This window comes from Leucopleurus acutus (assembly GCF_964270905.1).
Source record: "Leucopleurus acutus genome assembly, chromosome: 5".
In the NCBI taxonomy this organism is placed as follows: domain Eukaryota; kingdom Metazoa; phylum Chordata; class Mammalia; order Artiodactyla; family Delphinidae; genus Leucopleurus; species Leucopleurus acutus.
This window is the reverse complement of record NC_139147.1, coordinates 46,178,621-46,205,121: the sequence shown is the minus strand read 5'-3', so window position 1 is coordinate 46,205,121 and position 26,501 is coordinate 46,178,621. Positions and strand designations below refer to the sequence as shown.

The following is a 26,501-nucleotide window of genomic DNA, read 5'->3' as shown; positions in this document are numbered from 1 at the left end:
TTAGTAGCATGTTCTGTCATCCCCACTTGTTTGTTCTTTTCTCATTTTTCTTCTTGTAATTGACTTCTAGTTTCATAATGTTGTGGTTGGAAAAAATGCTTTATATAATTTCTATTCTCTTAATTTTGCTGAGACTTGTTTTGTGGCCTAGCCTGTAGTCTGTCCTGGGGAACATTCCATATGCACTTGAAAAGAAAGTATATTCTGCTATTTTTAGCTGTAGTGTCCTGTATATATCTATTAAGTTCTACTTGGCTTACATGTCATTTAAGACCACTGTTGCCTTATTGCTTTTCTGTCTGGATGATCTGTCCATTGATGTAAGTGGGCTGTTAAAGTACCCTACTATTATTGTATTATTTTCAATTTCTCCCTTTATGTCTGCTAGTATTTGTTTGATATATTTAGGTGCTCTTGTATTGGGTGCATATATGTTAATGAGTATAATATCTTCTTGTATTAATACTTTGATCATAATATAATGCCCTTCTCTGTCTTTCATTATAGCCTTTGTTTTAAAGTCTATTTTGTCTGATGTGAATATTGCTAACCCCCACTTACTGGTCATTTCTGTTTATATGAAATATCTTTTTCCAACTCTTCCTTTTCAGTCTGTTTGTCTTTATCCCTGAAAGCAGTCTCTTGAAAGCAGCCTATTGAAGGGTCCAATGAGCCATTCTTTGTCTTTTGATTGGAGCATTTGGTCCATTGTCATTTACAGTAATTATTGACATTGTATTACTTGTTTTCTGGTTGTTTTTGTAGTTCTTCTCTGTTCATTCTTTCTTCTTTTTTCTTCCTTTGTGGTTTTATTATTTTCTTTAAGATTATGCTTGCATTCTTTGTGTGTGTGTGTGTGTGAATCTATTGTACATTTTTGATTTGTGGCTACCATGGGATTCCTAAATGTTGACCTGTATGTCTACTTGCTTTAAACTGGTAGTTGTTTACACTCAAACACAGTCTAAAAGATCTACATTTTTACTCCTCTACCTAACATTTTGTGTATTTGATGTCATATTTTATATCTTCATGCTTATCCCTTGACTATTTACTGTAGTTAAAGTTGCTTTTACAATTTTTTGTCTTTTAATCTGCACACTGGCTTATTTAATTGATTGGTCCTCCCTCCTTACTATATATTTGCCTTTCCTAGTGAGATTTTTTCCCTTTCTTACAGATTCTTATTTCTTTTCCATTCGGAGAAGACCCTTCACCATTTGAGTATTGATGAATTTCTTTAGTTTTTGCTTGTTTGAGAATTTCTTTATCTCTCATTCTATTCTAAATCATAATCTTGAGGGGTAGAGTATCCTAGGTTTCAAGTTTTTCCCTTTCAGGACTTTGAATACATTATGCTACTCTCTTCTGGCCTGCAAAGTTTCTGCAAAGAAATCAGCTGATAGTCTTATGGGGATTCATTTGAATATTGCTCTCCTTTTTGTTGCTACCTTAGAGTTCTCTCTTTAACTTTTGTTAGGACATGTCTTGGTATGGGTCTATTTGGGTTCATCTTCTTTGGGACCCACTGTGCTTCATGTACCTGGATATCTATTCCGTCTTCAGGTTTGGGAAATTTTCAACTACAGTTTCCTCAAATACATTTTTTCCACCATTTTCTCTATTTTCTCCTTCTGGAACCCCTATAATGTGAATGTAGAAACACTTCATGGTATTCCAGAGTGCTTTTATTTTTTAAACTTGTTTTTCTTCCTATTGTTCTGTTTGGTTGATTTTCATTATTCTGTCTTCCAAATCACTTATGCATTCTTCTGTATCAGTTGGTCTGCTCTTCATTTCTTCTAGTGTGTTTTTTATTTCAGCTATTAAATTATTCATTTTTGACTGGGTCGTTTTTGCATTCTAGTCCCTTGTCAAATTGTTCAGTGTTTAGATCAATTATTTTCCCCAATTCAGTTCACAGTTTTCCTACCAATGTTTGAATTTTTTATCTGGTAAATTGTTTATTTATGTTTTATTATTTATTTTTTTAGAAGCCATGAGGATTGGGCTTTGAGGGGGCCCTGTTCCCTTTAAGTGTGTCTTTTTCCCTCTCCCTGTGCTAGAACCTTTGCCCCAGCAGAGGGGAGTGTTAAAATGAGTGGGTCACATGCACAGAGGTTCAGTGTGCTGCCTGTGTAGGTGTCCATGGCTCTGCTAAGAGATCTGGGTGGCTTCTGAGGTGCCACTTTAGTAAGTGCCATCAATGGCCACCACTGTCCCACCCAGGCTCTACCCTGGGCCCGGATGACCTCTAAGTCCCATGATCAAGATTCTTCCCCAGTTGTGGCCACCCCCAATCTAATCTATTTTGTTTACTGTCCTCATAAAGACTATCAATCTTAGCAGTACAACTGCTCCATTATATTCCCACAAATTGGCTATCATTATCCTTTTAAATGTTTTCCAAACTGGTAGCTCTTCTTTCCCCTCACCCCATAGAAGTAAAATAAATAAAACAAAATTTTAAATTTCATTTATTTAAATTGAAATAAGTTAAATATATTTCTTAAACTTATTGGATATTTTTAATTCTTCAGTTGAATGTTCAGTGGCCCTTCCTTCCATTCAGATGTTTGCATGTTTTAATGAATTGTAAGAGTTCCTTATATATTAAAGGTATTAAACTTTTTCTTTCCCTCATAAATGTCTTAAATATCTTTTCTTGTATTTTTATGTGGCTGTTAACTCTTCTATTTTATTATTATATAAAAGTTTTTAAATTTTATGTAGTCATTGTAAGAGGAACAATTCAGGAAAACAAAGACCTTACCCACTAGTTAAGAAGAGGAAATTTAATTTAGCAAATGGTTTGAAAGTGTTGTAAAATCAAAAAGTCAAACAGGGAATAGTAAGGCAGCCCAGAGATTACTAATGGTAGGAAGCTCCCATGAGGATGAGTGGTTAGTTAACAGAACCCATGATTTGACCCGCATGAGCAGTTTCCCTGCAGGAGGTGGACTCAGTGATAAGATGCAGCTTGTGCTGGAGACACTCCCTACAGCAGTGGAACAGGGCAGAAATATTGTGGGTTTCCCCCCACTCTTTAGTTACAGTGCTCATCATTGTCCAAATCTAGCCAGAAGACATTTGAAAGGGAGGGAGTCTGGGAAATAGAGTTTACAGTGGTCCCTAATTATAAAACAAAACACAGGAGAGGAAGTTGGAAAATGGATTGAGGCCAAAAGGCAAATGATCAGAGAATCACATACATCAGTTAATCTGCTTATTATTTCTAGATTTGGTCTTTTGGTAATAAATCCTTTCCTTGATATTTCAAAGTATGAAATTTTTTACTGAGGAAAGTCATGAAAAATCATGTCTAACTCTTTAGTGGGTAAAATATATGAGTTCTAGCTTAGTGCCTAGCAGATAGTAGGTTCTCAGTAAATTATTTTTTTCTTTCATAATTGTAAGGATCAATAAGTGTTTTTGTTTATAAATGTAGAATTTTTAACATTTTATATCTCAATATGCTTGATCAGCATCTCCAGGTTTTTGTTAATGCTATGCATATATCAGTACTCATAATTGGAATCAGTCCAGGTTAGTGGTATTCCTAATCTGAAGGGACTCATCTACAATTTTTCTGATTCTAAGAAAATTGTGTAAAATTTTCTGAAGTATATCAGAGTAGATTAAAAGCTTGCTTTTATACTTTAGTTTTTCTAACATTTAGAAGAGAAAACCCTTTAAATCTTAATATAATTTTTGAGGACAAATTTTGTTTGGGCTTTTGCTTTTTGTTTGTTTGGAGGCCCAACCTCCAGCCTGGGAACCAGGATCCCACAAGCCACGTGGCTCAGTGGAAAAAAAAAAAAAAGAAAAAAAGGAGCAGTACAATAACAAAGAATAAAAAATAAAATTAGAAAGGTACAAAATATATTATGAAAAATAAAAATATAATTGAAACAACTGCAACAAGGTAAAACAAAACCACAACAGAAAAAAGAAAAAAAAAAAGAAGGGGGGAACAAGCCAAAAGGAGCAGAACAATAACAAAGTATAAAGAATAAAATAAATTTTGAAAAATAAAAGATTTATTAGAAAAAATAAAAATATAAATGTGTCAACAACAACAAGGTAAAACAGAACCCCAACCTAAAAGAAGAAGAAGAAAAAAAAGTCCTTGGCTATAGGGGGCGTGGAGTTTAGGCAGGGGTGGAACTTAGGCAGGGGTGGGGCCTAGGCAGGACTTAGGCTCAGGACGCACACAGCCAGAAAAGGCCTTTGGGGCGGGGCCTAGGCAGGGCGATGTTAAAGCGAAGTGCAGGGCGTCTGCTTAGGACCTGCGTGGAAGGGGAAAGGCAGCATGAGTGGAGTGTGGGGTTCTGGAGTTTGGAGGTAGAGCCCTGGGTGAGGGTGTGTGGGTGGGGTTTAGGCCCAGCACATTGGAGGGGGTCTCTGAGTATAGAGGTAGGGCCCTGGGTGGGGGTGTAGGGACAGGGCTTGGGCTCTCTGCGGTAAGAGGGAAGCTCCGAGGGCAGAGGATTGGCCTGAGAGCCCAACAGGCTCCCCAGTGCCTAAGTGGACAGGGAAAGTGCTGGCCACCTTCCCTTCCATTCCTCCGTTACCCTCTCAGGGTCTCCCACAGGGTCTGGACCCCTGGACCCCTAACCATGGATGGATCCTGCTGGGTGTAGAAACTCCTCCCCTCTCCCAGCCGCCCCTCAGAGGTGCCGGCCTGTAGGTCCATCCTTTACTCTTTCTGCCTCTTCCCTCCCCCCACTCCTTCAGGACCTGCGCGGCTGGAGGGGGCCTCGGTGGGCAGAGGATCAGGCCCAGGATCTCAGCAGGTTCCTGGGGCCCCAGGTGGGCAGGGGAAACCTGGCTATGCTCCCTTTTGATCCTCTGTCCTCCCAATGGTCCCGCAATTTCCCCCTTCGGGCGTGGGAATCCCTTCTCCTCCCCCAGCTACCCCTCAGGAGTGCCAGTCCCGTCCCGCCTCCACTTCTCCTCCCCCTTTACTCCCTCCATGCTCCATGTCCTACCCAGTCGCTGGGGGTTCCTCCCGTACCCTAGGTGTCCATGGTACCCTACCAGTGCCTGGTAGGTGCCCTAGTCGACAGGGAATGTGGACGCAAATTCCGCGTCCTCCTAGTCCGCCATCTTGCCTCCACCCCCTCCTTACATATTTTTGAATAAGATATGCAAATACTTTAAGGAATTTGTTAGGCACTAACATCTTAAGTCATTAAAATAGTAGGACAATTATAAATGCAAAAAACTTTGAACGCTAGTCAACACGTAGCAACATCTAACCTGTACAATTATGTGTTCTTTTAATGAAAAAAGAACACCTATTAGCATTTCTCTCTAACATTTTTGTCAGTGAATCTATGACTTTCTTATTTCTCAGGCTGTAGATAATTGGATTTAACAAAGGAATTATGACAGTGTAAAATAAAGAGTCCATCATATCTTGATCATCTACTTGTGTGGATCCAGGGCACACATACATGAAGAGAAGAGGCCCATAGTATAAAGAGACACATAGGAGTTGGGCTCCACAGGTGGAGAAGGCCTTCTACAGACTTCTTGTTTAAGATTGTAAAGAGAATAAGTGTGTAAGACACAAGAACAATGAAAATAGTGAACAACTGTATTGATCAGAGAAAATAAAAATCATCAGAAAATTAATGGAAGGATCAGTACAGGAAATCTTAAATAATGGTATAATGTCACAGTAAAAGTGATGTACTATGATGGAATTGCAAAAAGTTAATCTGAATATGGCATGGAAAAGGCCACCTATAAATGACAAAACTAATAGCCAGATGCATAGCCTAGTCGTCATAATCACTGGATAGTGTAATGGTTTGCATGTGGCCACATAGCGATCATATGCCATTGTGGTCAGCAAAAAACATTCCATGGTTACAGATTGCAAGGGAAAAAAATTGTATCTTGCAATCAAAGAGAGAGATCATTTTGCTCTTGGCAAAGAAGTTGACCAGCATATTGGGGGCCACTGTGGGTGATAACCAAGTATCTACAAAAGCCAAGCTCCCAAGGAATAAGTACATGGGAATATGAAGGTGAGGGTCATTACAGATGAGAGCAATCAGACAACGGTTTCCCACATGGTGATGAGGTGTAGCATTAAGAACAGCAGGAACAAGAGGATTTGCCACTCTGGTTGGTATGTAAGTCCTGTGAGAGCAAAGTCTGTCAGCTCTGTTGCATTTTCCGTTTCCATATCCTTAGATGGCCTCTAAAATACAATGCAGTAAATGTAAAGTAACATTTATCAGAAGTTTAAAAAGAAGATTTGGTTACGCTAATATAAATAAAACCATACACTAGACTCAATGCCATTTATTTTATTTACTCTTTAATACATGAAAAGTATTTCAGGAAATTGCTATATTGGAAAAATGTGATTATTTCAATTCAAAATATGTATAGGAATAAACAGATTTAGAAGAAAAGAAAGAAATTCTGAACATGAGCAAATTTATGGGGAAGCTATTGAATGAGGTAGGGAAATTCTGTGTGTTTGACATGTATGCACGTCAAAAAAATCTTAGAAAGGCCTGGATTATCAAACGAATTGAATGCCATGTGAATGATCTTCAATTTTATTCTTCAAGGAATAGGCAAGCACTGAAAACTTTTAAGATGTGGAGTGTCATCATCAGTTAATTTTGAAATTAAATATTTGGTTGTAGAAATAGTCTGCAGGAAGCAGAATCTTGTGTCATGAATACTCTTCAGGAAGTTATAACACTTGTCCAGTAATTCCCAAACCAGATTACACATCCGAATTGTTTGGGGTTTCCATGCAAAACATTGAGTCTGAGGTACTACTGTAGAAATTGATTTAGTAGATCATGAATGTGGTCAAGTAATATGCATTTTTAAATGCTCCCAGTTGATTAAAATGTATGTGAGGTTCTTGGTTCATGTGTGATATGATTAGAATGATGAGGGAGACAAAGAGATAGATCAAAATAAATTAGAATGTAGAGTCTCTAAGACTTGGTGACAGATTAAATGTGAAGGAGTAATTAGTAAAGGAGAGAGAGTCACTCTCTTTAATGACTGGATAGGTAGTCATTAAAAATTGAGATTGAAGACTCAGATGCAGTAGCTAGTTTTTGCAAGGAGCATCCTCTGAACATCCAGGTGAGATAAACTTAGCAGTATGATTCTACAAGTGCTTAATAGAAATAATGACTTGGGTATCATTGAGGTGGCTGAAAACATACTTATATATGGCTTATACATTGGACAGTGTGCATAAGGTAAAAAAAAAAGAGGAAGGAATGAAAATAAACTTGAAGAAGTTACATTAAAGAGATTAAAAATGGATGTACATCATTTATTAGATGGTTCACATCTGATCCTCTTTTCTACCAAATGAGTCTTGGTGGCAGACTAAAGCTCTCATCCTCTCTAGAAGCCAAAGTTTCTGGAAACTATCATTCCCATCCCCCTGGTACCTAGAATGAGGGGGCTTGATATAGGGTTAGCCCCAAAAAACTCATTTACACTCTATTTGGAATATGGAGAGGGGAGAAAGAGGTCAAATGTGGACAAAGAGAATTTTGGCTATAAAGTCAACCAAGGAAACAATATCATGACCCCAGAAAATCCTGTACCCATAGCAATGGCATTGGGAGTGTGAATTGTGGCATTCAAGTTCAGCAGCAGTGACAACAGGTCTTATTGAGCTAGAGATGGGACATGATTTTGGCTGTTGACTGTCTGACTTCTTTCTTTGTGTCCTGCCAATTTCTCTAGTGGATTTCCCCAACTTCCCTAACATTTCTGTGTCCAAGCCAATTTTCATTCAATTAACTCATTTCATCTTGCAGCCAAGAGCTCTGGCTCACACAAAAGGAGAAAAGGAAAGACCAGAAAAGGCTACAGAGCAGAGCGTCAGAGAAGCAGGAGGGAACTGGAAAGCTGAGTGTTGGGAACTTAAAGAGAGGAAAATACTCAAGAAGGACAAAAGAAAATACAGTGCCTAAAATGAAATAATTGCTCTGGTAGGATAAGGAGTGAATAGAGATCATTGTGTGTAGGAATTAAGAGAGTTTTTAGTGAGAGCAATTTCCATTTTGGGATAGAGTTGAGGTCGGAGAATAATGAGAAATGATAAGGAAGCAAATGGCACAGCAGTGAGGAGAATGAAATAAAGTATATAAGTTGTGGACAACAGTTGACATTTGTTTACCACCGCCCATAGACAGATGCGATATTTTTCCTTATAGAACGATGTCATGAAAGTTTTCAAAAGAGAGAGAAGAGGTCATTGAGATGAGAGTGGGTAGAGAAGTGGAATGGAAAATTTGTGTGGGTGACAAGGAACAACAAAAAACTGGAAGAGACAAACGAACATAGATGAATAAGTGTAGGAAAGACAAGCAAATAGAGAGAGGAAGTATCAGAGGAAGGCTGAAGATGAAATAAAGGGAAAGTCTCAGCATTTGGAGGATAAATATCTGTCAACTCTGACTTCAACAAAAGTTGTCAACACAGGGTCACCTTTCTTTTTCTTTTATTAAAAACTCCAAGTTTATTTTCCTATGGAATTTGTGTATTAATTAGAAACTTTCATTTTTTTAGGTTTTTTAATTAAGAATTTTTTTAAACATCTTTATTGGAGTATAATTGCTTTACAATGGTGTGTTAAAAACTTTCATTTTAATTTTATTTTTTGCTCATAAATATACTAATATGGCCTCAAAGTTCTTTTCATATATAAAAGATGCTTTATCTTTGTTATTACTATGATTAGAGCTGACTTTCTTTAGAAATCCTCCTGGTTTGCGATTAAAGCATTTGCTTCTCCACAAGTTTTATTAGTGGAATAAAATTGATCCAAAGACTGGGACTTAATACAGGCAATATAAATAACCAGTGCCAATAACTGCAGTTGTTAAATGTATATTTATTTTGAGTGAACATCCTTCCATGCAATCTCAAATCACTAAACATTTCAAAAATTCTCAATTTGATGTGTGGGTACTTATTAAGTCATAAACCTGAGAAAAGCACTGGAGAAACATTTTCTTCATTGTTCTGTGTATATATATATATATATATATATATATATATATATATGTATATATACATGTATGTATAACGAAATTATTGTCAGAAGTAGGTGAAAGAATAGAAAGGTTATTATTTAAGTGATTTAACTTAAAATTTAATCAGAGAATATGGTTAATTAAATCAAATAAATATTTTGAATGCAATTATCAGAAAGATTTCTTATGTAGAAAACATTGACCTAAATCCTTAAACTACTGTTCATTTGTTTAAAGTTCTAATTCACCAAAACTTATCCTATAGAGTCATTGTAAGTATGCTAACCAGATGATTAAATATTTAAAGAGTACAATGTGTTCTTAGAGCTATTTTGCTCATCCAGATTTTACTCACGATAATAAAGCATGCAGATTATTCACTATTTGTTTTCCATTTTCAACTGGCTATTTTGGTATCTTGTAAATCAAATCAAAATTATTACAAATTTAACAGTATTTTAACTTTCTATGAAAAAATAATGAATATTACAAAAAGCATTCTCTCTTACCTATATCTGTTAGAAATTGTTGAGCTCCTTTCAGTGTTTGGCTTTCTGAAGTAGAAACTAATATAAGAGCACTGCAATGACAATAACACAGGTGACAGTTCTTTGCACACTGATTCACTCTGGAGGCTTCATTATCCAAGCTCAGGAAAATGTTGTTTACATAAGTTTATATAAATTTGTGTTGAACACAAGAGTTAACCAATTGTATAACTGTGTGCTTTTGCCAGAAGAGGAAGGAGTGAAGAACTTAAATTCCCCTGATAGCACCCATGGATTACCTTTTGGACAAAGCTAAGCTGTTCTTCTGGGCATTGTGGGTTTGGACAGGTACAAGAAATCCAGGTTGCTGCATGGGGCACCACAGTCTCTGAAATCATAAACATCAGTCATTGCAGACAGTTCTGGTTTTAACAATAGAAATTACACTTTATGGCACTATTTTCAACCACAGAGGACACTTCTGACATGTTTTTGCAAACTCCAGTTTATCAATAAGTGTTGATGCTCTGAGTGCCTTGATCAGTATGGTCTTATCTGAGCTAATCACACATGATTTTAATGAGGCCTAATTTCTAGATTCCTGTCAAGACTCAACCCCAAGTAAATTTGTCCTCCTCATGCAAACTGTAGCTCACGTTCCAGACCCATACCTAACTCCCAACTTTAAGCTGAAATCTGGTGAGAAATCTTACCAAGCAAACGTCTGGGGAAGGAGTAAAGGAAAAACAAAACAAAGGAACGCAGTGGGAGACAACCTATAGCAGTGCTTCTCAAACTTTAATGCCTGTGAGTCTCCTGGAGATCTTGTTAAAAAGCGAATCCTGTTTCAGTAGATCAGTGGTGGGGCCTGAGCGTCTTCATTTCCAAGAGGTGATGCCTGTGAACAGGTGCCATCCACAGGGTCTTTATCATGATTATCAGAGATTATCAGAGAGCCTAGATAATTGGAGAAGCACAGCATGGTAAATGTAGCTGGCTTGCAAAGAGGGATGCAGGGAGGAGCCAGATGGGTCAGGGAGGCCAGCATATGGGGGTAACACAGGGCCTTGGAGGCCAGATCAGGGACTTTGTTCTATACCTTAATTTAAAGGAAAGCTATTGAGGGGTTTAGAAATGGTGGTACCATGATGATCAGATTTGCCTTTTTTGCATTAACAGAGAAAGTTGTCAGTATACATTCATTCAGAAAAATAAAACTTAACTTACTTATTTGTGGTATTTTGGTATGATATCTGAGTAACAAAAGAAAATGCTTAGCCTCCATTTGGGACTTGGATGGCTAGATGGGGGAAAGCAAACAGCATCATTTTAGTAGATTGATCGATCAATTAATCTGCTTCCTTACAATTTTACTGATGAAAGCCAAAGTAGAGGAGAAAATAACATAGAAGAGAAGAGTCCTGTGAAAAGTGCACAGAAGAGTGATGTGGGGAGTATGATGTGCAGAGGTAGCTTCCACATAACCAACACTTGACTAAAATTTACTGCCCTCTTCAATTTTGTATAATTATCTCCTAACTTATTTGGTTGCCTCTCTCTGAGCGCAAAGGCCTGTATTACTGCTTCCACTCTGGGTAGTCTTTTCAATTTTGGTCATTTTGATAGGTAATATCTCATAGCACTTTCATTTGCATTTCCCTAGTAACTAATTTTATAAAGCATCTTTTTGCATCCTTCTTTGACATCTGTATATCTCTTTTGGTAAAGTGTTCAATTATTTTACCCATTTTTAATTGGTTTAGTTGTTTTTTATTATGAATTTTGAGAGTGCTTCATATATCCTGGAAACAAGCCTTTTATCACACATATGATTTGTAAATATTATATCACACTAGTCTGTTACATGGATGACATTGTGCTGATTGGTCTTAGTGAGCAAGAAATAATATTTATTAGTTAGCCATTTGTAGGACAAAGGTGGAAAACAAATCTGACAAAATTTCAGGGGCCTTCTACTTCAGTGAAATTTCTAGGTGTCCAGTGATATAGGGCATGTCAAGAAAACCCTTCTAAGGTGAAGGATAAGTTGTTACACCTGACCCTTCCTGAAACCAAAAGAGAGGCACAACACATAATGTGCCCCTGTGGATTTTGGAGCAGTATTAGCATTATTTGGGTGTGTTACTCCAGCCCATTTACCAGCGGCTAGTTTTGAGTGGGTCTCAGAGCAGAAGGTTTTGCAACATGTCTTGGCTTCTGTGCAAGCTGTTCTGCTCCTTGAACCATATCCAGCAGATCCAGTGGAGCCTGAAATGGCAGTGACAGATGCTTGGAGCCTTTAATAAGCCTCTAGAGGTTGATCACAGTGCAGGCCTTTAGAATTCTGAGCAAAGCACTGCCATCCTCTGTGGATAATGACTGTACTTTAGAGAAACAGCTGTTGGACTGCTAGTGAGCCTTGGTAAAACATGAACGTTTAACAATGGGCCACCAATTTGCCATGATACCAGAGCTGCCCTTGACACACTGAATGTTATTTGACCCACTAACCATAAAGTTCAGTGTGCACAGCAGCATTCCTTCATCGAATAGAAGTAGTAGACACTTGATCAAGGCAGGAACAGGTCCTGAAGGCACAAGTAAGTTACATGAAGAAGTGGTGCAAATGCTGTTGGCCTCTACTCCTGCTGCAATGGCGTCTGTCTCCCAGCCTGGACCTGTGGTCCTATAGGGAATTCTCTATGATGAGTTGACAGAGAAGAGAAGACTGGGGCCTGATTTACAGATGGTTCTGCATGGTATGCAGGCACCATCATAAAGTGGACAGCTGTTGCATGACCACTCCTCTCTGTGACATTTAGGAAGGACAGTAGTGAAGGGAAAACCTTACAGTGGGCAGTCCTGCTTCCACCAGGACACACAACAATGCTTCCGTTGAGCTGAAAGTAGACTGCCCCTTGGTCCCTTTGACTTTACATTCCTTTGACTCATGAGACAAAGAAGTGAGTTACTGTGCTGGCTGAGGTGATTGATGGCAACTACCAAGAGGAAACTGGACTATTCCACAAAGAGGGTAAGGAAGAGTATATCTGGAATACAGAAGATACCTTAGGCTATCTCTTAGCATTATCATTCCCATGGTTAAGATCAATGGAAAACTTTAACAGGCCAAACCACATAGTAGTTCTAGTGGCCCAGACTCTTCAGGAGTGAACCTTTGGCTTATTCCACAAGGTGAAGAACAATGACCACCTGAGTGAGGTGTTTGCTGGAGGCGAAGAGAATGCAGAATGGGTAGTGAAAGAAGTTAGTTAAAATACCAGCAACAATCACATGTCCAGTTACAGATATGAGGTGTAATTTGCCAAGAGATTTCCTTCTTAGTTTGATATGAAAACATTTGTGGGTGTGTATAGCAAACAGCTTTGTTTTCTTTCCACTCTTATTCCCTTATCATGAGACATAAGATGTACTGACTTTATAGTATAATAATTGAGTGTTGTTAATTTGACATCTTAGTATTTGTATTACCAGATATCAAGGAGAATCAATAGTAAACATCAAAGATTTTACCTCCACTCCGGGGAAGAAGTACATTTTTGGTTGTACATAGCATAGTTGTATCATGTTAGGTGACCTTGCTATTATCATTATTTAGAAATAGAATAGTTTTAAGATATGTGTATGGGTGCTAAGTTGACAAAAGGTGAACCTGTAATGGTTAATTTTATGTGTCAACTGGTCCGTGAACTGTCTAGATATCTAATTAAACATTATTTGGGGGTGTTTCTGTGAGGAAGTTCCAAGTTAGTGTGGAATTGGTGGACTCAGTAAAGCTGATGACTCTCCGCAGTGTAGCTGGGCATTAGCCAGTCTGGTGTGGGCTTGGATGGAACAAAGAGGCAGAGGAAGGTGGAATTCACTTTCTGTTTGACTGGTTAGAATTGATATACTCCTGCCCTTGATGATCTGATTCTCAGGACTTCATACTCAGAAAGGAATCTATACAATTGGCCCTACTGCCTGAGACCTTTGAAGTAGGACACTACTGTCCTCACTCTCCAGCGTGCAGAGGGAAAATCATGGAACCGCTCAGACTCCATATCATGTCAGCCAATATCTTATAATAAATGTCTTGGTATAAATATAGATAGATAGATAAATAGATGATAGATAGATATATAGGGAGGTAGTGAGATAGAGAGATAGATTCTCCTGGTTCTGTTACTCTGGACAACCATGACTATAACCAAAACTCACTGTATGTTTAGTGAACATCTTGTTTTATCTTGCAAAGTGAGGGAAATATCGTGATGTAACTGTTAGCTATGGCTCTAAATAAGTCTCACTATGAAGGTACCTTTTCAGAAGAGGTAAACGTCACGTACTACAGCATAAGGAATATTGTGTATATGAAGTTGTACTTGAAAGGGGTGATCTAAATGCTGATCTGGCTTGGTAATTAATTTTTCAAAAGGGACAGAGAACCCTCCCATTAACCATACTGAAATTAGACAATGTGGTTTTTATTGGCTATCATCACTATCAATCATGGTTCCCGAGAAAAAATTATTTAAAAATCCACAATAATTCATCCTTTGAAATAGATGCCCTATTTGCATCTTTCTGTCCAAAACTGAAAGGAAAGTATAAATAGAGGGTGCAAACTGTCAAAATATTTTCAGAGTGCTGTTTAAGTAGGGAATAGAGTATATGGAAACTCTGTTTCATCTGATATCAAAATATCCTAATACTATAACAATTTTGCTTCACTGATTACTTTAAAGCAGTGATTATCTTAGCTCAGGCTACTGTAACAGAATATCATGGACTGTGTTGCTTATACCACCAACATTTATTTCTTACATTCTGGAAGATGGGACGTTCAAGAACAAGGGGCCAGCAGATATTTATTGTACATGGTGAGAGATTGCTTCCTGGCCTAGTAGGCAGCAGCCTTCTCACTTGGCCTTTGCAGGTTGAGTATTCCTGGGGGTGGTGGGGAGGAGTTAGTTCTCTTGCCTCTTTCTCTTCTTATAAGGGCACTAATACCATCATGAAAACCTGACCCTTATGATCTATTCCTACCCTAATTACCTCCTAAAGTCCTCATTCCAAATACCACCACATTAGGGGATTAGTGCTTCAATGTATGAATTTGGAGGGAAATCAACATTCAGTTCACAACAGTAGTTTGCTATGTAGAGTCCCAAAACAACAGCATTAGCATGACTGAATTAGAAACTCTAATGATAATGCCCATCAGTCTGTGTTTTCATAAGCTCTCCAGGTGATTCTGATGCCCACTAAATTTTTCAAACCTTAGTTTTAAAAGACCAACAAAAAGAGCTAAAATGAAAGCCTATACCAGAGGGTTTTGACACTTTCCTAATACTACATGTGCTAAGACTACATGCCAAAATTAGTCAACAAAACAGACTTTAGTTTTACAGTTCTAATTTTGATTTATATTTGTTTGTTTTTGCCCAATCCTAGTTATGTTATTTCTTTGAACACAGTCTAGGATAAAATTATCAACAATCTCCTGAACAGTAGAAGTCTTACTTAGTAGAAGGTATTGGAAGGCAAAGAGAAAAAAACATATGCACATATACATAAAGAGAGATAATTTATTATATATTCTTTTCAATCTCCAGGTTAAAAAAATGAATACAACTTCATAATAAAGAATATCTCAAGTATATTATTTGTATTTCCAACAAATGATCTAATCTAGCATCAGCAGTGTCCAGACAACTGGATGAACTTAGCAAAATTACATCATCCTTTAAATCTAAATAACCATTAAACAATACAGATTTAATTTCATAGTTTCTTTTTAAAGGAATCAGCAGAATATCTTGTCCAAAAATGTGGATTTTTCACAGGTGTATCTTTTACCTCTTTACCAATGTACCATTGAAATGACAAAAAAATGTACAAATGAATAAATCTATAATAGAAGTGAATGGGATCACATCATTTGAGTAGGGATTTTGGTAATTTCTGGAAGGCATAAAGTAGTTGAGATTGTACTGAAGATCAATACAGAGCAGAGGAATCTGTAGACTAGACGTCTACAAGAGAAGGCTTCAAGGAAGTCTGCACTTCTGAGAGGCCTCCAACTGTCTATTCTGTACTCAGCAACCTAAATTAAGATGTGATGGGTTATACACCCACTCATATACTCATAGCTTGACACCAGACTTCTCATTCAAAGAAAAATTCTTTAGGAAACAGTGCTAATGATGGCAGAAGAAATACATACCGCTGCCTATACTTTCAGTTAGTCTTTGGGTCATTACAATGTATGAAGAAGCAAAACTCTAAATAATTGAAGGAATCCATCTAAACAATGGAAACCTTATACAGTAATAAAAATCATTGAACTACGTACATATGCAATAACAATGATTCTTTTTTATTATTTTTAATTTTTTAAAATTGAAGCATAGGTGATTTACAATGTCATGTTAGTTTCAGATGTACAGCAAAGTGATTCAGTTATACATATATATGTATCTATTCTTTTTCAAATTCTTTTCCCCTATATGTTATTACAAAATATTGAGTAAAGTTCTCTGTGCTATACAGTAGGCCCCTGTTGGTTATCTATGTTATACATAATAGTGTGTGTATGTTGATCCCAAACTCCTAACTTATCCCTCCACCACCTTCCCCTTTGGTAACCATAAGTTTATTCTCTATGTCTTTGGGCCTTTTGCATATAAGTTCATTTGTATCATTTTTTAAAAGATTCCACATATAAGCGATATCATATGATATTTGTGTTTCTCTGTCTGGCTTACTTCACTTAGTATGGTAATCTCTAGGTTCATGCACGTTCTGCAAATGGCATTATTTCATTCTTTTGTACGGCTGAGTAATATTCCACCGCATATATTATACCACATCTTCTTTATCCATTCATCCATTGATGGACATTTAAGTTGCTTCCATGTCTTGGCTATTGCTGCAATGAACATTGGGGTGCATGTATCATTTTAAGTCATGGTTTTCTCCAGATATATGCCCAGGAGTGGGATTGCAGGATCGTATGGTAGCTCTATTTTAATGAAACAGGATAAAAAGCCCAGAAATAAATCCACACACCTATGGTCAATTAATCTATGACAAAGGAGGCAATAATATACGATGGAGAAAAGACAGTCTCTTCAATAAGTGGTGCAGGGAAAACTGGTCAACTACATGTAAAACAATTAAATTAGAATATTCTCTAACACCATACACAAAAATAAACTCAAAATAGATTAAAGACCTAAATGTAAAACCAGTTACTATAAAACTCCTAAAGGAAAACATAGGCAGAACACTATTTGACATAAATCACAGCAATATTTTTTTGGATCCACCTCCTAGAGGAATTGAAATAACAAATAAACATATGGGACCTAATTAAACTTAAAAGCTTTTGCACAGCAAAGGAAACTATAAACAAACCAAAAAGACAACCTACAGTATGGGAGAAAATGTTTGCAAACAATAAGACTGACAAGGGTTTAATCTCCAAAATATACAAACAGCTCATATAGCAAAATATCAAACAAACAAACAACACAATCAAAAAATGGGCAGCAGACCTAAATAGACATTTCTCCAAAGAAGATATACAGATGGCCAAAAGGCACATGAAAATATGCTCAGCATCGCCAATTATTAGAGAAATGCAAATCAAAACTACAATGAGGTATCACCTCACACCAGTCAGAATGGCCGTCATCAAAATGTCTACAAATAATAAATGCTGGAGAGGGTGCAGAAAAAAAGGAATCCTCCTGCAATGTTGGTGGGAATGTAAATTGATACAGCCACTATGAAGAGCAATATGGAGTTTCCTTAAAAAAAAAAAAAAGACTCTAGGAAGAAACGGTAAAAGCAACTGGAATGTGATGAATGCATTCCCTTTTTGGGACATAGGGGGATGTCTCAGAGGAGTAAAAAGAAGGCAGATGACCTGGTCTAATCTTGTGACTCGCACTTCCAGGAATATAGAGTAATGATTTTTGTTTTAAATAATTATATGTCTTGCATCTTTAAACCAAACCTCTGATTAAGCTTCTCCCTGATATTTTGTCATACTCTATCCCAGGAACCTACTGATAATATTTTCAATTGTCATGAAAGAAATTTAAGAAGGTGAGCTGGCATGCAACAGCCATGCCAGTTCCAGTAATTTCTCTGGGCTCATTACCGGGTTGAAAAAGAGTGATGCACTCTTACTGTATTCTATGTATATGAGCTGTCAGATCATTTTAAGTTTATAAATATTTTGTGAATACTTATTTAGGAGCTCATGTGAGTAAGCCACTGTGCTATCTACTACAAAAGACAGAAGGATTTCTAAATTGTAATTTAAAAGAGTTTGTAGGCCAAAAATATTATTATACGAGGCCAAGTGTGACCAAGAAGAATAAATAAACTGCTAAACATTTGAGATGAGTGAGCATTCCTATTATCTTTGAGGTACACTGGAAAAACATCGCAGAAGTTGTAAAATTTGAGAGAGTCGTTGAGGAAATGATACCTTTTCAATTTTAAATGAAGATAGAGAAGTTGGGTGGGGAGGATTCTCTGTGGAGAGACCTGTGTGAGCAAAAGCATGAACCTGAGAGAGAGAGGTTTGTCCAGAAAGCTTTCAGTAACTCAGTTTGGGTATAGTGTAGAGTCCACAGGAGAATTGTGGAGAAAGAGCCTTCAGAGTTAAAGCAAGGTTTTATTTGAATGCCGGGATGAACATATGCAGGGTGAAATATGAAGAAAGAAAGAGAGAAGAAAGAAAGAAAAGAAGAAAGAAAGAGAGAAAGAAAGAAAGAAAGAAAGAGAAAAAGAAAAAGAAAAAGAAGGAAGGAAAGAAAGAAAGAACAGAAAAAAAGAAAGAAGAAAGGAAGGAAGGAAGGAGGGAGGGAGGGAGGAAGGAAGGAAGAAGTCTGTATATATAGATATATATGCATATATATTTACTTGTATTTATATACCATATAATCTTAACATAAATGAAGAAATAATCATAATGCATATGTATGTATACAGCTCTAGATACATTATAATCTTAACATAAATGAAGAAATAATCATAATGCATATGTATGTATACAGCTCTAGATACATTTCCCATATATGTGAAAAATCTGGTAGCAATGACAATCTATTAAAAGTTATTGAAGAAAGATATCATGTAATCAGAGTCCTGTTTATAAAGGTTAATCCTGCAGGTATGTTTGGAAAGGAAAAGAATATCAGCAGGATGGAAGGGGTAAATAACAGAGGTCGGTAGTTTTGAGCGTTAGGACCTGAGTGATATGGAATGTGTATGGAATTTAAGTGTCAGGAGAGGAAAGGCAAAATGGCTCTGAAAATGGATTGCTTATTATACTTAAATAGTATGGCATGTGAGGAGAGCAACCTTTCAAGGACTTTTAGAGCATGAAACAGCCAAATTCTTGCTACCCACTGGGAACTTTTTCAGCTTTCAAGTATTTCAAGTATTTTCAAGTATTTTCAAGTATTTCTCAGCTACCCACTGGGAACTATGGCATCATATCATCTTAACATTATTTGAGCTTTGATAATATGCATTTAAAGCCCCTTGTTGTCAACAACACATTTGAATAACTTTTACATACTACTGATCTCTTTATCTTACAAACTTCTTTCTTTTTTTTTTTTTTTTTTGCTGTACGCGGGCCTATCACTGTTGTGGCCTCTCCCGTTGCGGAGCACAGGCTCTGGACGCACAGGCTCAGCGGCCATGGCTCACAGGCCCAGCCGCTCCGCGGCATGTGGGATCTTCCCAGACCGGGACACGAACCCGTGTCCCCTGCATCGGCAGGTGGACTCTCACAGTAAAAGTTATATATCATGTTGTAATTACAGAAGGTTAATATGAATAAAAATCCTATATGAATAAAGGCATGTAGGACACCACCTACAAATGATGAGACGAACAGTCGCATACATAGTCTATTGGTCATAATCACTGGAAAAATAAAGGGTTGCATATGGCCACATAGCGATCATATGCCATACTTGCCAAGAGAAAACATTCCGTGGTCGCACTGACTGTAAAGGGAAAAAATTGTACCATGCATTCAGAGAGAAATATCATCTTACTCTTGGCGGAGAAGTTGACCAGCATCTTGGGGGTCACTATGGATAATACTGAAGTATCCACAAAAGCCAAACTCCCAAGGAATAAGTACATGCGGGTGTGAAGTTGAGAGTCATTCCAGATGAGAGCAATAAGACCAAGGTTCCCCACAATGGTGATGAGGTATATCACCAGGAATACCAGGAGCCAGGGGATTTGCCACTCCTGTTGATATGAAAATCCTGAGAGAACAAACTCTGTCAGCAATGTTGCATTTTCCTTTTCCATATCTTCACTGGATGTCCCCTGAAATAAAATGCAATAAATATAAAAATAACATTCACTATGGATTTATGAATTGAAAACTTGTAAAGTGGAGTCAAAATCATACTCCTATCAGAATGCCCTTTTAATTTCATAAAATATCCCTATATAAACTGGGGGATTTGAAGAAATGCCACTCAATATGATAATTTCAGTTCAAATAATGTGCAGAAATTAATAGATTTATATAAAAGAGACATTCTAACCATTTGCTAAATTTGTGGGGACCTGATAGAGTGTGGTAGGGAAATTCTGAGTCTGGGACATGGATTATTAGTCAAGGAAATAGATGTTTAAGGGATCTGGATTATAAAATGAATTGAATGCCACGTGAAGGATCATGAACTCTTTGCCTCAGGTAATATGTATATACTGAAAATTTTCAAGACAGGGAGAGGCCTCAGAAAGTATTTTAAATTAATTTTTTGTCAGCACAGAAAATAGGTGTCATGGAGGGAAAGCTGGAGTCAGGGATACTATTCAGGAGATATTGCTATTTATTGTCCAATGGTTTTCTAACCAGATTACACATCAGAATTGATTGTGGAGCTTTTTATGCAGAATATACATTGTGAGACATTACTGTAGAAATTAATTCAGTGGGTCAAGATTCAGTTCTAGGAATCTGTACTTTAAAAAAATGCTCCACAAATGCATGTGTAGTGCCTAGTCCGTTGGTGATATAACTTTGGTTGTCATGAGGAAGACAGAGAGAGAGATGCAAAAGAATTCAAAATGCAGAGACACTAGGACCTTGTAACATTAGATGTGAAAGGGATGGTCAGTGAAGGAGAGAAGAGTCACTTGGTGACTGGCTAGATGGACAGCAAAAGTTGAAATCAAGATCTCAGCTGCAGTGGCCAGTTTGTGGAGAGAGCATCCTCTGAACATCAAGATGAGATGTACTTAGTAATATGAGTCTACAAATAGCTTAATAGAAATAATGTCTTAGGAGTTTTGGGGGTAGCTGAAGGCATATTTATTGATAACCTATCCATTGAAGAGTATGCATAAGAAGAAGAAGGGCACAGAAAGAAACTTGAGGAACTTATATTAAAGAGGTTACACAGTGGATACACAGCATATATTAGATAGCCAACATCTGATCCCCTTTTCTCCCACGTAGTCGTGGTGGCTGGTAGAGGGTATCACCCATTCAAGAAGCCAAAAGATGATAGCCATAATGACCTATATGGGAATAGAATCTAAAAAGAGTGGATATATGTATATTTATAACTGATTAACTTTTCTGTACAGCAGAAACTAACACAACATTGTAAACCAACTATACTCCAATAAAAAATTAATTTAAAAAAAAAGAAGCCAAAAAACTAGAAACTGACTTTCCCATTCCCCTTGCACATAGAGTGAGGGAACTTGACCTAGATTTGTCAAATCAAATCCACAAAACCTACATTTGGAATAAGAAGAGAGAGAGAAAAAAAATGTACCAGGACAAAAGAGAATATTGGTTGCAAAGACAGCAATATCAAGACTCCAGCAAACGCATCCTGCATCCACAACCATGGCACTGTGAGTGTGAGCTGGCATTCCAACCTCAACATCAGTGGCAGCAGGTCTCATTGAGCTGGTGTTGGGTCATGATTTGGGCTGTTGATTAGCTCCTTTGCTTCCTTCTCTTCCTGATCATTTTTTCACCTGATTTCTCCATTGTCTCATGCATTTCTATGTTAGAGCCATTTCCATTCAATTAACTCGTTTCCTGTGGCAACCAAGAGGCCTGGTTCACAACAGAGAAAGACTAGGGTGAGACCAGAAAAGGATACTGAGCTGAGAAGCAGGAAGGAGACTGGAAAGCTGAGTGTTATGAACTTAGAGAAAAGATATTCAAAATGAACGAAGAGAATGATATGTCAAATGCCAAAATAAATGGTCTAGTAGGACAAAGGGTGATCAGATTTCACTGAGTGTGGAAATTAAGGGATTTTTAGTGGCTTTAGTGAGAGCAGTTTGCATTTTGTGATTGAGTTAAGGCCAGAGACTAATGAGAAGTGAAAGGGAAACAAGTGTGTGGAAGGATTTGGAGTACTCCACGAAAGGTGGAGAACCATTGACATTTTTCTACTTCTCCTAGACACATATGGGGTTTTTTTCCCCTCTAGAATATTTTAATGAAAGTTTTCAAAAGAGAGGAGAGTAAGGAGTTGAGAGGAGAAAGGGAACAGGAAAAGTGGGAAGATAATGTGTATTGGTGAAAAGAAAACAGTGGGGAGATAACAGATGGAAAATATCAAGAGACATAGATGGATAAGTATAGGAAAGACAAGCCAAAGTAGAGCTGAGAAGGAAGTATCTGAGAGAGCAAGTGTCCAAGAAAAGCTGAAGAGGAAATATAGGTATGCCCCACTTTTCAAAAGTTTGCTTTACCACCACTTCTCTTTTATGAAAGAACTATATTAATAATTGTTTTCACTAACCAAAAGAGATCCGAAAAGGATTTTTGCTATTACCAATAAAAGGCAAAAACAGTGTTCAGCATTTCTTTTGCAGCAAGCAGCTATAGAGACGACACACACCCCCAGCAGCCAGAATGGCCCCACCAAGCTCCTTCCCTGGGAACTACATTTATCATTATCAGCATCAAGCCATCATATCTTTGAACTGTGTCTGTATCTGTGCTTTATCTTGATTTATTTTGTCCGTCTGTTAGGAAGATGTGTCTTAAGGTAATAGCTTCTTCTCTTTATGCCATTTCAGCTTTTAAAAGGTTTCATAGGAATGTTCTACTTTCAGATAGCAGGGGAAACCTGTAAAGGGAAAGGCTCAGAGACTTGGGGGTGAGTGTTTGTTTTAACTCTGGTGTTCCCCAAGGTTGTCTGTCCTGAATCTTTTTTTATGCAAAGTTTATTTTCCTCTAGAATTTGTGTACGAAAAAGAGACTTCTATTTTAAATTGTATCTTACAAATTGTGTGTTGTTAATAAATATATTGGCACTGACAGAAAGTTCTTTCCATATTTAAAATTACTTTCTCTCTGTTATTAGAGTAATTAGAACTTACCTTATCTAGAAATCCTGCTCATTTAACTTGAGAACACTTTACTCTCCACCAATTGTGGGCTTTTTAGTTTTGCAGGGAGAATCAAAAACTGATCCCAAACTGGATCTTGAATATAGGTGATATAAATAATGAACATCAAGAATTTCAGTTGTTAAGTAGATTTTTATATGAAATTTCCTTCCTTCTCTTCAATCCCAATCACTAAGTAATTGAAAGTTCTCAAATTTATTTTGTGTGTGGGTACTTATTAATTCATAAATGCTGGAAAACATAGTGGAGAAACATTGTCTATATATTTCCTAACATATATATATATGATTTATATACTTTTTCCATTTATATTCCAATACATGTATATATTTCTATGCTATATGTACAAAATATTCAATAAAATTTTTCTCATAAGTATGTGAAGGAATATAGGAATTAATATTTAAATGATTTACCTTAAAAGTTTTAATCAGTTAACTAATCAGAGTGGGTCTTTTTGTCAGAAAGCTCTAAATGATTTCTTATATAAGAATCATATGACCTGAAACATTAAACCCAATTTAAAATTATTTAACTTTCTGGTTCACCAGAATTTACCTTATAAATCTTTATAGTTAGGTTAACAAAATAATAAGACATCATTAAATTAAAGGGAACAATTCTGTCTTACAGCTATTTTACATGTCTAAATTTTAATCACAAAAGTAAAATACACAATTCACTTTTTTTCATTTCTACACAGCTATTTTGACATCTTATGAACCCAATCTAAAATTATTATAAACAGTATTTTAATTTTTATATAAAGAATAATGAATATTATACAAATCATTTCTCTCTTACCCATATCTTATGAGAAATTGTGGATATCCTGTCAATACATTAGGCTTTCTCTACAACAGCACAGAAATGACAATAAAATAGGTAGCAATTCTTTGCACACTGATTCATTTTGGAGACTTCCCAAGCTCAGGAAATTATAGTTTATATTAATTTGCTTTGAACAGAAGGGTCAAACAATTATACAACTGTGTACTTTTGCCAGAAGAAGGAGGACTGAAGAACTAAAATTCCCTTGATACCCCCTGCAAGGATTCCCTTTAGGGCAAAGCTAAGCATTTACTGGGCACTGTGGACTTGGACATGTATGAGAAAGGCAGATTGTCCCATGGGGCATCATAGGCTCTGAAATTATAAACATCAATCATTGTAGATAGTTCCAGTTTTAACAGTAGAAACCACACTTTATGCCATTACTTTTCACCACAGATGACACATCTGTTTATGAAAACTTCAATTTATCTATAAATTTTGATGCTCTGCTTAGTATCCTATTGTCTGAGCTAATCATACATGATTTTAATGAGGTCAAAGTTCTAGACTCCCTTCAGGAGTGAACCCCAAGTAAAGTTGTCCTCCTCATGCAAACTGTAGCTCACATTCCAGACTCACACCTAACTCCCAACTTTAAGCTGAAATCTGATGAGAAATCTTACTAAGCAAAGATCTGGGGAGGAGCAAAGGAAAAAAAGATCACAGTGAGAGGTGATCTAGATCAGTGCTCCTCAAACTTTATTGCCTGTGAACCTCCTGGAAATCTTGTTAAAAGGCAGATTTTGTTTCAGTAGGTCTGTGTGGGGCCCAGGGGTCTTCAACTCTAACAAAGTGATTGTTGCCTGTGGACAGGTCCCATCCACAGGGCCTTCATCATTGGAGGGACTATCAGATTATCAGAGAACCTAGGTAACTGGAGAAGCACAGCATGGTAACTGTGGCTTGCCAAAAGAGAAGCAGGGAGGAGCCCTATGGGGTCGGAGAGGCCAGCATATTTAGATAACACAGGGCTTTGGAGGCCAGGTCAGGGACTTTGTTCTTTACCCCAACTTAAAGAAAAATTATTAACATGATTTTGAACATGGTGGTAATGTGTTCAGATTTGCTTTTTGTGCATTAACAGAGAAAATTATCCATGAACATTCATAAAATAAACCTTAATTTACTTAGTTGTGACATATTGATTTTATATCTAAAAAGTTTTTAAAAAATATCTTCCAATTGAAATGTGTCTGGCAACATACCAGGGAAAAAGGGCATATTGTTTGATAGATGCATTAATCCTTTTCCTGCTTCCTTAGAATTTTGCTAATGAAAGGCAAAAAAGTGGAGAAAAAATAACATAGATTAAAGATTAGGATTCACTGCGAAAACTCTGCAGAAGGGCTGAGTAAGCAGTAGGATGTGCAGAGGTAACTAGAATGTGCCGAGGGAACTTTTAACATAAAGAAAATTTGACGTAAATTTACTGCCCCCTTCAATTTTGTGTAATTATCTTCTAATTTATTGTGTTGCCTATCTATGACACAAAGGTCTGTATTGCTGCTTCTGGAGTGGATTGTCCTTTCAATTTCAGTTATTTTAACAGGTGGGTTGTGGTATCTCATTGAGGTTTTAATTTGCATTTCCCTGATGGCTAATGATGATTAAGAATTTTTCTGCCCTTATTTGACATCTGTAGGCCATCTTTAGTGAAGTGTCTCTTCAAATTTTTTAGCCCATTTTTAACTGTTTCAGTAGTTAAAATTTGTTTTCTAATTTTTGAGCTTTGAGAGTTCTTCACATATCCTACATATGAGTGTTTTATCAGATATATGATTTAAACATGTTTCCTGAAATTCTATGGTTTGTCATTTCATTTTAGCAATTTTTAACAGCAATATATTTAATTTAATTCTTTATTTAATGAAGTTAATTTATCAATATTTTTTCTTTTATAGGTTGTGCTTTTGATGTCATATTTCTTGGTTGTTTATTTAGGTTTATGATCCATCTTGAGTTAATTTTTGTATAGGATTTGGATTATAGTTCATTTTTCTTCATATAGGTATCCAGATGTTCCAGCATCATTTGTTGAAAAGACTGTCCTTTCTTCACTGAATTACCTTCTCAGCTTTGTTCAAAATCAGCTATCCATATATTTATGAGTTTATTTCTGGACTGTATTCTAGTCTACTCATCTGCTTGTCTATCTTTACAACAATTCCACACTATCTTGATAATAAAGTTCTATGTTAAATCTTAGAATCAGATAGTGTTAGATCTCTAACTTTGCTCCTTTTGCAAACTTGTCTTGGCTATTCTATATTCTTTGCATTCCCATGTGAGTATTAGAATCAGCTTGTCAATATCTACAAGAAATCCTGCTGGTATTTTGATTGAAATTTTATTAAATGTATAAATGCATTTGGGGAGAATTGACATTTTTTCAATATTGAATCCTCTAACCCATCTTTCCATTTATTTATGTATTCTTTAATTTTCCTCAGAAAAGCTTTTGCTCTTTTTCCATTTATAGGTCTTGCACATTTTTTGCCAGATTTAAAACTGAGTTTTCATATGCTTATTATAATTGTACACAGTATTTTAAACTTCAATTTCTGAGTGTTTATTACCACTATACAGAAGTGCAGTTGATTTTTGAATATTGATCTTGTATTCTGGAAACTTGCTAAACTCATCTGTTAGTTGTAGTAGCTTTTTGTGGATTCCATTTGATTTTTCTGCATAGGTT

The 26,501-nt window shown here is 36.7% G+C and overlaps 1 protein-coding gene across 1 annotated transcript in view; it reads right to left on the bottom strand.

Annotated features, from left to right (window-relative positions):
• The window catches only part of LOC309962505 (uncharacterized protein), a gene marked incomplete at both ends in the record, with an annotated part of 49,847 nt that extends 29,962 nt beyond the window's left edge, over positions 1 to 19,885 (bottom strand). The window contains 5 exon segments of the mRNA XM_082840386.1: positions 5,263 to 5,528; positions 5,530 to 5,609; positions 5,615 to 5,751; positions 19,382 to 19,495; positions 19,498 to 19,885. Of these exon segments, the coding sequence (XP_082696512.1) occupies positions 5,263 to 5,528; positions 5,530 to 5,609; positions 5,615 to 5,751; positions 19,382 to 19,495; positions 19,498 to 19,885 (985 nt within the window).
• Positions 19,886 to 26,501: the final 6,616 nt, after the last annotated feature.